Raw genomic sequence first — 14,692 nt, 5'->3', positions numbered from 1 at the left:
ACGCTGAGCTGCCATGGCAACAGCGGCAGCTTGTTCCTGTAACTGAAGCAGGTGAGCAAAAGGCCAGCATGCATGCTGGTCAAATGACGAAGGACTGAGTTCTCGCGTTGTTTCGTCGGTGGCGAGAGTGCGATGACCGTCCGCTTCAAGGTAAGCAACAGGTCGTCAGGTGTTAGCATAGTTAGCCAAACAAACGGATGCTAACGAACCCACATAGCTCGCTAAGTCATGAATATTCATGACCTGGTTTGTGATAAAGAATTGGAAGCTTTAGCTCTCGTGAACGTTTCACGAGACTGGTGTACCGGACAGAACCGTGCACGAGACTGCAGAGTCAGGATAAATTAGACGTAACCCGGATGTAGTGAGCTAATCCAGGTAATCAGTTTCAGTTTGACATTCTGTAGTTAGACGTTAGATCACTGTACTCAGTCAAAAGTACACTGTTTACCTCTGAGCTGTAGTACAGTATAAAGTACAATATGTACCTCTGAGATGTAGTACAGTATAAAGTACAATATTTACCTCTGAGATGTAGTATAGTATAAAGTACACTGTTTACCTCAGTTGTAGTACAGTATAAAGTACACTGTTTACCTCTGAGATGTAGTACAGTATAAAGTACAATATGTACCTCTGAGATGTAGTACAGTATAAAGTACAATATGTACCTCTGAGATGTAGTACAGTATAAAGTACACTGTTTACCTCTGACATGTAGTACAGTATAAAGTACACTGTTTACCTCTGCGATGTAGTACAGTATAAAGTACAATATGTACCTCTGACATGTAGTACAGTATAAAGTACACTGTTTACCTCTGAGATGTAGTATAGTATAAAGTACACTGTTTACCTCAGTTGTAGTACAGTATAAAGTACACTGTTTACCTCTGAGATGTAGTACAGTATAAAGTACAATATGTACCTCTGAGATGTAGTACAGTATAAAGTACAATATGTACCTCTGAGATGTAGTACAGTATAAAGTACACTGTTTACCTCTGACATGTAGTACAGTATAAAGTACACTGTTTACCTCTGCGATGTAGTACAGTATAAAGTACAATATGTACCTCTGACATGTAGTACAGTATAAAGTACACTGTTTACCTCAGTTGTAGTACAGTATAAAGTACACTGTTTACCTCTGAGATGTAGTACAGTATAAAGTACAATATGTACCTCTGAGATGTAGTACAGTATAAAGTACAATATGTACCTCTGAGATGTAGTACAGTATAAAGTACACTGTTTACCTCTGACATGTAGTACAGTATAAAGTACACTGTTTACCTCTGCGATGTAGTACAGTATAAAGTACAATATGTACCTCTGACATGTAGTACAGTATAAAGTACACTGTTTACCTCAGTTGTAGTACAGTATAAAGTACACTGTTTACCTCTGAGATGTATGTGTTCATGTGTTTCAGAGTCGGAGTGAATACCAGAAGAGCTTCAGGGTGTTCCGGTCCAGAAGTGTGTCTCCTCAGCGCTGCGTCCCATTGGCCGGTCTGCGCTCCGACCAGATGGGTGAGAACCCTGAGACGAGCTCTGATTGGACAAACCTTAGTCTTCTCTTTCTTTTGTTCTTTGAACCAAAACTTAGAAGTTCCAGCTTTGACATCAAGTACTTCTTTCTCTCTCAGGTATCAGCAGAGAACCGGGTCTCCAGCGGCGGAAGAGGCTCGGTCCTGGTGGTCTGGCTCAGTCCTGCAGGTCTCTGCTGTGTCCTCCAGATCCACTGCAGTCCCTCACTGAGCCGACTGCACTCAGAACAGCACCCCCTGCTGGTAGGAAACCTCCATTACTCTTCTTAGAAATACACGTTTAGCATGCTAGTATACTGACGTTAGCGCGTTAGCATCCTACGTAAGATATCAAGGTGTTCTTCAGACGTCCCTCTTCTTCATCACCAGCCTCGAGGAGTCGCTCAGCTCACAGGAAGGAGACTTCCCTAGGGCAAAATCCTCCGACACCTCCCGGAGCACGAGTTGACCCCGGATCTCGTGCAGACCCTGGACCTCCGGCAGGACCACGACCCGCTGCAGACCCTGGACCACCAGTCGAACCAGGAGCTGCTGGAAAATCTGGTGAATACACATCACATATCGGCTTTTATTATCGTCTTACCTTTAATCTTCCCTTTAAATCTGAGTATTTATTTGTTTTTCTGCCTCCTCAGCGAAGCCACACCCCTCCAAGCTTGACAGCCAATCACAGCTGAGTCAACCTTTGACGGCAGCGCCTGATGGACAGCAGCCCTCGGCCAATGAGGTGAGCCGATATCTAGCCTTATACAGATTCACTACCTGCACCACAGGTGTGTGTGTCTCTGTTAGGTTCACCTTCATTTGTGACGTAGGTTCAGCACGCTCTGCGCCGGAGGGCGGGGCTAGGGGCGGGGCTAAGGACGGGAGGTCACAGGTCAGAGTACCACAGACAGTTCAGCTGGAAGGAACCTGCAGCCGCTGCTTCCCCTATACTGACTGCAGAACAGGTACACATCCACCTAATACACCAAATACTACTACATGTTTTACTACTGACTGTACACGGATAATACTGCAAATACAAGAACTTAACATTATCATATAAGAGGGAGTTAATGTAGTATGTGTCGTATATATCTGTACTATCAGTAGTAGTAGTATTAGTAGTAGTACTGCTGTGTGTCCACTAGATGGAGGTAGAAAGTCATAAATATCTGTTTTAAAGTGAAATTGTTCATTTGTGTACAGTAGGAATGATAGAAGTAGTAATCAGCTGACTGCTGACCTCTGACCCCTCCATGCAGCTGCTCCGCTCCAGCAGGTCCGTGCCGCCCTTTAAGAAGCACCCCGTTCCCCTGGAGACAGAGTACCGGCGCAGCTTCCGGGGTCCGGCCCCGCCCACCGAGCCCCGCCTCCAGAAACACCTGGAGCATCATCAGAGAGCACCGCTGTTCCATGTAGACATGGTACACACACACACATGCACACACACACTGACTCATAGACACACACGCACGCACACACACACACACACACACACACACACACACCCTTGTTGTTCCTGCAGTCATTTAACTTTTCACAATAAAAGTCCTGAGTCTTCATCTCCAGACCAACAAAAAGAGGAGGGAGGAGTCAGAGAAGAAGACACGCCCCAGAGAGGATGTCCCCGCCCTCAATAAAGCTGAAACCACGCCCCCTCGTCCACCTCAGGTTCAGAGAGGACACAGGTGTGTTTCTCTGTGTGTGTGTGTGTGTGTGTGTGTGTGTGTGTGTGTGTGTGTGTGTGTGTGTGTGTGTGTGTGTGTGTGTGTGTGTGTGTGTCGTGAATGTGCATCACGTTCATGTCCGTCTGTCTGTCTGACAGGATGTTGACAGAGTATGAGAGCAGCTTTCGTTCTCCCCTCCACAGGATCCCAGAGGGAGGCGGAGCCACGGACGACGACGCCCGTCAGGTCAGAGTTCAGTCTCATTGAGCCGCGTCATAACGAGGGGGCGGAGTCACGTTCTGTCTCCGTTACGTTTATCACGCTGCAAGTCAGACGAGAAGCTGATGCTCGTCTGTAGCCTAGCTTAGCATAAAGGCTGGAAGCGGGGGGAAACTGCTAGCCTAGCGCCATTTAAAAAAAAGCAGCGGTGCAGGAAGTACTCAGATGTAGTGTAGAAATACTTATTTTACTGAAGTAATAGTGCAAAAACATAAGCATCACAATATACTTGAAGTACCTAAAGTAAAAGTACTCATTATGCAGAATAATACATAATATATTATTGTCTTTTAATTATGAATGCATTAATGTATTCATCACTTTAATGTCGATGCTCATCTTTAGCCTAGCTTAGCATAAAGGCTGGAAGCGGGGGGAATCTGCTAGCCTAGCGCCATTAAAGAGAAAAAGATACACATTCAAACAACTCGTTAGCTAACAAGCTAGTAGAGGTGGAAGAAGTAAAAGTAGAAATACCACAGAGTAGAAATAAAAGTGGAAAAATATTAACATCAGATATACTTGAAGTACTTAAAGTACTAAAGGTAAAAGTATGCATTGTAATACATATTGTAGTGGTATTGATGCATTAATGCGTTGTCACTGAGTTGTGTAGAATCAAACAGGACTGAAGACGATCGCTGTTTCCTGATCACTTCCATTGAAGTGGTGTTTTCGGGGGATTTGCACACTGCCCGCCTGCTCACTGAACTCTGTTTGTTGCTGATGGAAAACCAGAGTGCTGAGTGTCAGCTGTGAAACCACAGAGCTTCATTTCAGGGAAACAGCTCACTGCACGTCACGCGCACACACACACACACACACACACACACACACACACACACACACACACACACACGTAGGTTCCCACCAGTCTTGTGGAAAGTGTTTGAGGGGGGGGGCAGCTGCTGCTTCTGCAAGATGAAACACTTTTTCTGCCTCAAATCAGCAGATTTCAGCTGAAAACATGAAACAGCTTCGTGCAAACAGCGTGAAGTAGATCCCCTGAAGATGTGCAGGGAAAACATTTTACACAACTCCACGTGAGCGCCGGGCGAAATGGACAAATACGTCTTTTTATTCAGCCGACCCGGTAGATGATGAAGCTGTAACGTGTGATTCAAAGCGCGCACGAAGAAGAAGCGTCGCTTACAATCGATCCGTTTTCTGCAGCGATCTCTGATGAGTCTCGGCCCTTCTTGCTGTCGGATCAACCGGTGCTGCAAAGCGTCGTCAATTCATGAATCATATCTGAGAATTAGTCTCCAAACTGTGAACAGACAGAACACCCGTTTGTTCATGTGGAGGCTGCAAAACAAATAAAGAGGAGTTTCACACTCACCGGTAAAAAACACTAATACTGCTCCTTCCTGCTGCTATTATCTTCATGATACGATTATTGACCAAAGGATGTTTGATTTACGCATAAAGAGAACACAGCGTCCATCATCACTCACATGGTTGAGATCATCTTCTGTTTTTCACTCTTCATGAAGCTTCTCGTGGTTCTGTTCAGCTGATTAAAACACAAATCAGCCCATTTAGAGGATTATTTCACATTATTTTTCAGTGATATTAAACATCAGTTAATGTGTTTTACTTTTATATTTCTGGTGAGAGACGTTAGAGTCTGAATTCGGCACAAACTGATCAGAAGTTGGTGTCACTGTGACGTCACAAATCACACGTTTTAACCATAACTCAAGAATTCATATGAATATATCTTAAGAGGATAAAATGATGTTTTAAAGAGACAGCAGGTCGCTGCAGGAATATCACGAAAATCTGTTTGTTTCTTCGTGTAACTTTTCACAAATAATAGTCCTGAACTGTGTTTATCAGGATGAGTGCATTAATTACTCAGTTTAGTATAAATGTGTGTAAATAATAAGGACAGGCTGGTTTGAGTGTAGATTAATGCATTCATTAATTTAAACTAATCCTCGTGATCTCTTCTGATGTGCAGAGTTTGAATGTGGAGGGAAGCCGACGTCAGCAGGAAGCGATGAGGCGTTCACTGGTTCAGCGTACAGATGTGCAGCATCAGGCTTACGGTTGGTGTCGTGGGGGTTGAGGTTTAGGTTCAGAGACACACTGAGGCCGGGGTTACCCGGGGTGACCGGGGTCAGGTCAGGTTTACCAGAATCTACACCTGAAGCTCAGACGATGAGCTTTAATCTGGTTTAACGGACTAAACTTCTCCCCTCGAAACCCGTCGTTCAGCATTTCCTCCTCTCGTGTTTATTCTGTTTTATACGAGTCGATCACAAACATTTCACACTTTTTCTTCCTCCTTTGTCTTCTGTTTCAGTGAAGACCAAACGTTTGAAACTTCACACTTTCACACTTTGTGAATCTTGTTTTGTCATGTTGCTGCTTCCTGAACACTGAATGTGTGAACTCTGTTCCTGCAGCCCTGATATTTATATATATATATATATGTATATATATATATGTATATACTTTAAAACTACTTCAGGACCAAACCAATCTGACCTCGTGGTGGCGCTAAAACTCATCAAACCACAGACTGTATATAAGAAGTGGACGTCGTCATCGGGACGTCTCATTAGTTTGTGGACCGATGTTATGAAGCCTTGAGTTTGGCGTTTTCGTTGTTTTTTTGCAACCAGTGAACAGGAAGTGACCACATGTGGACTGAGGAGCGACGTAGAGACGCCGTATACGTCTCTGGTAGAGACCTGTCAATCACTGTGTAGCCCCGCCCCTAAAGCATCCCCTGCTTTATGGTCTGTTTGACTCTAAATGGACCATCATGTACTAAATGAACATCATGCTGTATTGAAGAAGACTTGAAACTAGAGATTGAGACCATAAACTCATGTTTACAATGTTTACTGAGGTAATAAATCAAGAGAGAAGTAGAGTCATTTTCTCATAGACTTCTATACAACCAGAGGAGTCGCCCCCTGGTGGACACTAGAGAGAATGCAGCTTTAACACATGAAGCTTTGACCAGTCGCCAGAATCAGAGGTTGACAAACAAACTGTGAAAATACAACTGTTAGTATCAATGTCAGGACTCTGGGTTTTATTCGCCTTTAAACGAGGTCACGTCGTCAACTTCCCGGCTCGTCTAAAAAAAGAACGAGATGAAGCGATAATGTCAACGTGGTTACAAACTAGAGCAGACGAATAACCAGAAAACACAGGAGACAACTTCTACTCAAACCTCAGAGTTGATGACAAACATGATGACTCTGCGTTGTTGTCGTAACTTGCAACGATATTTCGCATTAAAATTGGCAAATCGTCTCCATTAAGACTACGCCGGAGAGAAGTTATGCTTTTGTTCCTTTACAGTTTCTGTGTGAACGTCACACAAGTTGGAAACGTAGTAGTGTGGATGTAGCCTAATTCCTGTGGATTGTCAGTTCCTGGACTATCCTGATACGAAGCTGTTAAAGACTCACTTCCTGTCCAGGTGAAGGAGTTGAGGATGAAGGCCTCGTCGTACCGCCGTCGAGCCTGGGGAGCTAACTTCGACAGAGACCACCTGAGCCAGCTGCTGTCCGAACACAACGCTCTGTGGGAGCCAACCGACTCCACGGACCCCCCCACCCCCCGCCTCAGCCGGGGCCCCTCCCCCCTGGAGGCCCTGGACCTGGTCAGGTGAGAGACCGAGAGACTCAGAATCAGCTCAGAGAAGCTTTCAGACGACGCTCTAAGTCTTTGTGTTTTATTTCTAGCCGCTGCAGTAGCTGCAGTAAGAGGTCTTCTGTTACGAGCTCAGGAGACAAAAACACTCAAATAAAAGCACAAACGCCTCCAAGTCCTCCTGCTGAAGGCCGCACGGCCTGGGGAGAAGAAGAAGAAGAAGACACAGACGAGTACGTGTTTCAGATTCTGCTGTGAAGAGTTTAAGTGTTAAACCAGCGTATATATATATATATATATATACATATATATATATATATATATATATATATATATATATGAGAGTGTTGTAGGTTTGAGCTTCTTCTCTGATGTGACGTTTTATTTCTGCTGGAAACACACGAAGAAAACATGTTTCATCCTGTTAAACTCAGATCAAAGTTTCCCTGTAGCCGCACCGGTTCTCAGGAACTGACTCTGAGTGTGTGTGTGTGTGTGTGTGTGTGTGTGTGTGTGTGTGTGTGTTTGTGTTTGTGTGTGTGTGTGTGTGTGTGTGTGTGTGTGTGTGTGTTTGTGTTTGTGTGTGTGTGTGTGTTTGTGTGTGTAGTGAAGAAGGAAGGTTACCGACTCCGAGGCTGAAGATACGACCGGTTCAGAGAACTCACCATGACCTCACCACACCTGCCACCGGTACACACACACATGCACGTACATACACACACACACACACACGCACGTACACACACACACACAGAGTCTGGACCACAGTGTGTGACCTCTGACCTCTCTTTGTCCTCCAGGAGGAGCTATACTGGTGGGAAAACTGAAGAGCCGTGATGAATCTTCTCCAAACAAACAGGTAATATTAAAATTAAACACATGATATAATATTACCTTATATAACATTATATTGTATTATAATATATTATATTGTATTATAATATATTATATTGTATTATTTCAGAGGTGTGGGTCAGCTGTAAAACAGAAGGAGGCGTGGTCAGAGATGAGCCCCTCCCACATCCATTCCTCCTCCTCCGGCTCCTCCCCCAACCACAAACCAGCCTCTAAACCAATCAGGATGAAGCAAACGTCCCCTGTGGCCCCGCCCCCGCTGGCCCCGCCCCCTCAGCACTGTATCCAAGGCATGCTGAGAAACGCCGACTTCCAGCACAACGGTGAGATACTCGTGTTGGTCGTTAATCAATCAATCAACCACACACACACACACACACACACACACACTTCTACACGTACACACACACACACACACACACACACACACACACACACACAGGGACTCCCCCTCCTCTTCACTTCCTTCTCATTTTCTCAACGGATCAGATTTCATATTTTCTAACCGGATCGTTTTGTTGATTTCATCATCACGGGAACGTTAACGTTGTGTATCGAGTCTTCGGGGGAAGTTTGATGATGACACCTGTAGGTCAACACCTGTTGGGTGGATTGAACTGTAAAAACTTTATTGATCCTCTGACTCAGGTCAACGTGTTGAATATAATAAACATGTAGAACCTGCAGAACTGAAGAGGTTCACAGCGTTACCGACACACAGAATATATAATATTTAGTGTGATCAATAATCAGTAACCGGGCTTCACCTTTGTGTCCTCAGGCGAGTTGGGTTTGAGGTTCAGGGAGCTTCAGTGTCCAGCAGGAGGCTGCTGCTCTGATGAAGGTGAACAAGACGACCGTCTGTCGGTGATGTCGTGGCGTTCGGCGGCCTCGTGCTCCGCGGCGTCCGCCGTGCTGGAGCGCGCTCAGAAGAGACGGGAACACTTCTGGGAGAAGAGATGACGTTTAATCCGGAGTCTGTAGTCTGTAGTCTAGAGTCTAGAGTCTGTAGTCTAGAGTCTAGAGTCTGTAGTCTAGAGTCTAGAGTCTGTAGTCTAGAGTCTAGAGTCTGGTGTCTAGAGTCTAGAGTCTAGAGTCTGGAGTCTGGAGTCTGTCGAGCTCTGTTGTACAATAGTTAGTGAGAATAATGTATTTTATATAGATGAATAATGTCACTCATAAATATTTTGTTACCAAAAACAAAAATATCTGTTTGTGTTTGTTGAATTTTAAACTCTTCTCTGGTTCCTCCTGAAGGAAAGAAGTCTAGAGGAAGTCTAGAGGAAGCTTAGAGGAAGTTTCCCTAAAAACTTGACGTACTTTCCGTTTCTTCTTCCTCTAAATAGTTTCATTGTCCGGCTGAACCTCCAGTAAAAAATACATACGCTGAATTAATAATTAAATACATAAGATTAATTCATATTTAACAAATACAGCAAGGAAGGATTATACGCAGCAAACTCAAATAATACAAGTTTATTCTGCTGTGGACAATAAAAGCTTTGTGTTCATGATATAAAATGAAATAAATTAAATTCAGAAGATAAAAATGAACAAGGAGCAGAATCAAGTTAATTATCAAAGATATTCACACATATTTGTAAAGATAATTGATTTAATAAACACAACATTCTACCTGACTGTTGATTAAAGATTCTTCATGTTTGTCTAAAGTCTGATTTCAAGACTTTAAACCAGAGTCACACTAAATATAATATTTGGGTACGAATGGGTTAAATTTCTCATAAAACAGACAGAACAACATAATTATTAGAAAAGAAGAAAAGATCAAAACAAAACAAGCTTGTGAACGTATGAACACGTTTATTTGTTGATTGAATGTTATTGATCTGAGTTTTTAGATGAATATCGTGAAATATAAAGAACAATATTTACCTCTGAGATGTGGAGTAGAAGTATAAATATAGAAATACTCAACGGAAGTACAAGTACCTCAGAATTATACTTAAGTACAGTACTTAAGTCAACACTGTACTGTACTTCCTCTAATCTGCCGTTTCTATTTATAGTCGTCTTTATTAATTTGGGATTTCACAACAAAGTTCCAGACAATATTATCTTTATTATCTTTAAAATAAATGTTGGTCGTAGAAGAGGAAGAACAAACATCGTCATCACTTCCTCTGGACACGGAGCGATTACCTGGCAAAGACACACACACACACACACACACACACACACACACACACACACACACACACAAACACAAACACACACACACACACACACACACAAACACACACACACACACACACACAAACACACACACACACACACACACACACACACACACACACACACACACACACACACAAACACAAACACACACACAAACACACATACACACACACACACACACGTCTACCAATAAGCAGGAATGACCTGCAGCTGAACCAGCTGACTGTGAATTCCCCTCCTGTGGATTTGTGTGCGTGTGTGTGTGTGTTTGTGTGTGTGTGTGTGTGTGTGTGTGTGTGTGTGTGTGTGTGTGTGTGTGTGTGTGTGTGTGTGTGTGTGTGATTACATCATCCTGGGACAACGTTTCATCAATGTGGAACAAAGAGACAAAACAAAGATCAATGACGATGTTTAATGTGTTTTATGTCTAAAAATAGATTTAAAACTTCAGTAATATGTTTAAAATACATTAATATAGAAAAATGACTCAGATTCACATCAGTTTTTACATTTGTAGCTCTTGACACTGAACAAGGAATGATCGTTTTTATTAGTTACGAGCACTAAATAATAATTACAGTTCTGTAAAGTGAAGTCAAAGCTTCACGTGTTAAAGCTGCATTCTCTCTAATGTCCACCAGGGGGCGACTCCTCTGGTTGTATAGAAGTCTATGAGAAAATGACTCTACTTCTCTCTTGATTTATTACCTATTTATTACTTTTCATCTTACAACTTTAACTCTTTTCACTTCATGGAAAATTAGTTGTCAAATCTTGGGGGCCTAAAAATGTCTTATTCTCAGCTGTGGGTTGTACTAAGCTCCGCCCTCTCGTGGCAACGTAACGAATAAAGATGGCGACAGCCTAAATCAAGATAACAGCCAAAAAATATGTATTAATAATATATATACAGTAAATATATATATTCATATATATATAAATATATCTATATAAATATTTATATATTTATATATATCATCAAAGTGCTTAACTTAATATGGGAAATACTTTAAAACCAAAAACATCACTTAAGGTACAGAAAATTAAATGAAATAAATAAAATAACATCGGAACTAGAGAGATAAAGGTTATAGAGAATGTTTGAATAAAGATAATTAATACCTAAAATAAATCTCTGGCTTTTGCTGGAGTGACTTTGTTTACCAGATCACATCAAATATCATTTCATTTATTCATTGTGATTTATTTGTTCCTACTTTTGAACAATCACAAGAACAAAAACAACAACATGACACGTTTGTTATTGTGAATGAAAGTGAGATTATCTTTATTATCTTTATTAAAAACGTTCTCCAGACTTCCAGCCGCTCAGCTCAGTCGTTGGTTATTTCCCTTTCTTTGTTGACTGTTCCACTTCACTCCTCTTCTCACTACAACATGTTGCAACATGTCATGACTAACGTCTCTTTTTGTGACGCACCAGAACGTAAAACCTCATTTAATGAGTTTATGGAACCAATTTTTAAATAGTTAGTGCAATAGAAGCAGCATTTTGATGAGAAATGTGTCGCTGCAGACCGGAAACGAGTCAATATGAGCAATTTAAAAATGCTTATTCGAAAGACGAAGTCTCTTTTTTCCATTAAGTAGGTCGAAGTGTGACCTGATAACACTTAGATATCTATCTATCCGTCTCTGAGGGATTCACACGCCCACAACCAACACAATAAATGAACAGAAACAGCACCCGGACACTCGATCCTTCAACTTCACACCCGGAAAATCAAAAGCTGCCAAGAAAATAACTGCCTGACAGGAAAATACTGGCGTTCTAAAGAGAGAGTGGGAAACATCGGCATCGATCAACGAGCCCGGCGTCTCGTCTTCCTCTGTGGTGGCTTCAGGTTTAAGTGGCCCGCTGTGTGGTGGAGTCCCACAGGGGTCCATCCTGGGTCCCCTATTGTTCTCTATTCACAAGCTTCCCTCTGAGGAACTCATCTCCAGCACTGATCACAGTGCTGATGTTCACTGTTATGCAGATGATACACAGCTGTTACATAAGGTCTGAACATTTCACTAAGACGTTTGTAGATGATTTAGAAACAGGAAGTCTTAAAAGATCTACGTTTGAGTAAATATTTTGCCGGACAAATCAAATTGACATTCAACCTTTGTTTCATTATTTGAATACTTTAATACTTCTTCTGAAGTATGACCATTCATTTGATATGTTTTATTCTCTGAGCAGCGCCCTCTAGAGGCCTATAGCAGCGCTGCAGTCTGAGGTTTTTAACTGGATTAAACACTCGGCTTTGAAAATCTCGCAGCCGAAAAAAACAAATCATAAACGACTGAGTCCATATTTGTTTTAGTTATTGCATCATGAAAACATACAGTGTTACAAAATTGTTTCCTCTTCGACATTGTTTTACCTCGTGGTCATTTTAAGTGCCATATAATTAAAAAACAATAACACTTAATTGAGGTTTGTTGACGATTAGACGTTTCGTAACGTGATCAAACTATCAGAGCTGGTTGGACAAGTTTTTCTCTTCAACAGAGGGGAAGTTTATACAGAAACTTCCAGCTTCTGATCCACCAGGGACACACACACACACACACACACACACACACAAACACACACACACCCTGATAAAAAAAGGAAGTGATGTCACCGGAGAAGTACAATTAAAAATACTTTTAGAGAATCGAGTTTGTCGTCACACCTTGACGGTTAATTTCCTCTCTGTAAGTGACAGTAAACAGAATGTACCAGCTCAGCACTGACCTGTGTGTGTGTGTGTGCGTGTGTGTGTGTGTGTGCGTGTGTGTGTGTGTGTGTGTGTTGTGGTTTTTTGGATGGTTACCTGTCCTATATTTGAGCAGCGGTGGGCGGAGGACTGATCTGTATAAAGAGAGGAGGCAGAGAGACGTCTTCACTACAGCATCCACTGACAGGTGAGGACACACACACATACACACACACACACACACACAGATGCATTAGATTCATTTAATAGTTTAATGTTTATTTAATAAAACTTATAAGTGATTTAAAATCTGTTTTCTGTCTTGCAGTTGAAAAACCTCTCTGACTGACTGAAAGTCGTGAAGATAATTCACCTGAACCATGAAGCTCGTCGCCGCCACACTCGCCTCGTTCGTCCGTCCGACCGCCGCCGTGCTCGTCCTCCTGCCGCTGCTTCTGATTGGCTGGGCCGGGGCGGCAGCGCTCCCATTGGACCAGCCGCTCAGCCAGCCGCTGAGAAACAGGGCGACGTACCAGGTGGTCCGGGACATATCGCAACACGTGAGTCAATTAAAAAATATATCTTTGAATTGTTGGTGAAGTCTGGGTATTTTATTGTGATTTAGAAATTCTATTTTTTACCATTTTTATCCATTAACAAAGAAAGATTTCACAAGTAAAAGTAACAAAATACTACAAGTAAAAGTCCTGCATTCAAAATCAGATTGATGTTAAAGTTCTTCAGAATTCAGGTGATGTAAAGCTATCATGTTGCATGAAGTTTAAACACATCAGTAAAGTACAAGTACATTAAAATTGTACTTAAATACAGTACTTGAGAGATTGTTTATAAGTTACTTTTAATTCTAGAAGTTTAATTGTAGAAATAAGTCTTTAAATCTCAGAGTTGAGGCTCTAATCGTATTAACTTCTAAAATATTGTTTTGCTTATCAAAGCAGCAGAAGAAATAAAATGTGATGAATCCGAATGATAAAAACCTTTTAGAGGTTTTATTCGAGGTTCCTCGTCAACGTTTGGGGAGTTCTCTGCGCAGCTTGTTAGCATTGTTGATGCTAACGCGGTTTCCTGCCTCTCCAGGCTCAGAACCTGCAGACGGAGGACGAATCCAGCATCCGACTGATGCCCAAAAGCAACATCGACCAGGTGAGAATCAGCCCGTGACGTTTACCACGAATAAACAAATCATCAGCAGAACATCGAGGTAAAGGTTTGACCTCTGACCTCTCCGTGTCCTCCAGGACCACATGAAGATCTGCTGCCTTCACGCCAACATCCTGGACTTCTACCTGAACAACATCCTGCATCAGCGCGACAGCATGCATCCCAGCATGCACCGGCTGAAGACCGACCTCACCCGCGTCAGCGAGGACCTGCAGTCCCATGGCTGTGTGAGTGTTTCATTCTGCTGCTGATGTGAAGCTGGTTAGCTTAGCTTAGCATAAAGACTGAAAATGGTGGGGGGGGGGGGGGGGGGGGGGGGGGGGGGGGGTCTAGCCTGTGCAAAGTTAAGAAATGCTACAATTTGCTGTTTAGGTGAGAGATAGATAAGAAGATTGACACCACAGTGATTATGAATCTGCAGCTAGCAGCTGGTTAGCTTAGCTTAGCATAAAGACTAGAAACAGGGAGGACAGCTAGCATGGAAACAGTTATATGTGGTTTTATGGGGGTAACGTGTCGGACCACTTCTGTTGGTTGTTGTTTCCAGTCTTTATGCTAAGCTAAGCTAACCGTCACCATTCATATTTACATAGATAGTCAGCGAGCAAAGCCAACATGTTAACAGCTGCTATGCTAACCTGTGC

At 42.5% G+C, this 14,692-nt stretch overlaps 2 protein-coding genes across 3 annotated transcripts in view; both read left to right on the top strand.

The window, feature by feature from the left end:
• The first annotated feature begins 127 nt into the window (after positions 1 to 127).
• On the top strand, positions 128 to 9,088 carry mdm1 (Mdm1 nuclear protein). Of its 2 annotated transcripts, none has more exons than XM_079183475.1 (15): positions 128 to 150; positions 1,436 to 1,535; positions 1,652 to 1,795; positions 1,922 to 2,095; positions 2,188 to 2,279; positions 2,368 to 2,502; positions 2,800 to 2,961; positions 3,107 to 3,225; positions 3,408 to 3,450; positions 6,929 to 7,116; positions 7,194 to 7,334; positions 7,709 to 7,791; positions 7,902 to 7,960; positions 8,066 to 8,279; positions 8,738 to 9,088. In XM_079183475.1, the coding sequence occupies exons 1-15, from the start codon at positions 133 to 135 to the stop codon at positions 8,917 to 8,919; spliced, it is 1,854 nt and encodes a 617-aa protein (XP_079039601.1). In that variant the 5' UTR covers positions 128 to 132; the 3' UTR covers positions 8,920 to 9,088. The 2 variants fall into 2 exon arrangements, with proteins under 2 accessions (XP_079039601.1, XP_079039602.1); XM_079183476.1 differs by lacking the exon at positions 128 to 150 and adding an exon at positions 267 to 378.
• Positions 9,089 to 13,246: 4,158 nt separating this feature from the next.
• Positions 13,247 to 14,692, top strand: part of il22 (interleukin 22) — a gene marked incomplete at its 5' end in the record, with an annotated part of 2,365 nt that continues 919 nt past the window's right edge. The window contains 3 exons of the mRNA XM_079183713.1: positions 13,247 to 13,426; positions 13,965 to 14,030; positions 14,126 to 14,275. Coding sequence (XP_079039839.1) covers positions 13,247 to 13,426; positions 13,965 to 14,030; positions 14,126 to 14,275 — 396 coding nt within the window. The remainder of the gene's footprint in view (positions 13,427 to 13,964; positions 14,031 to 14,125; positions 14,276 to 14,692) is intronic.

This window comes from Pholis gunnellus, assembly GCF_910591455.1.
Source record: "Pholis gunnellus genome assembly, chromosome: 22".
Lineage (NCBI taxonomy): Eukaryota > Metazoa > Chordata > Actinopteri > Perciformes > Pholidae > Pholis > Pholis gunnellus.
This window is presented reverse-complemented; position numbering and strand designations above follow the sequence as displayed.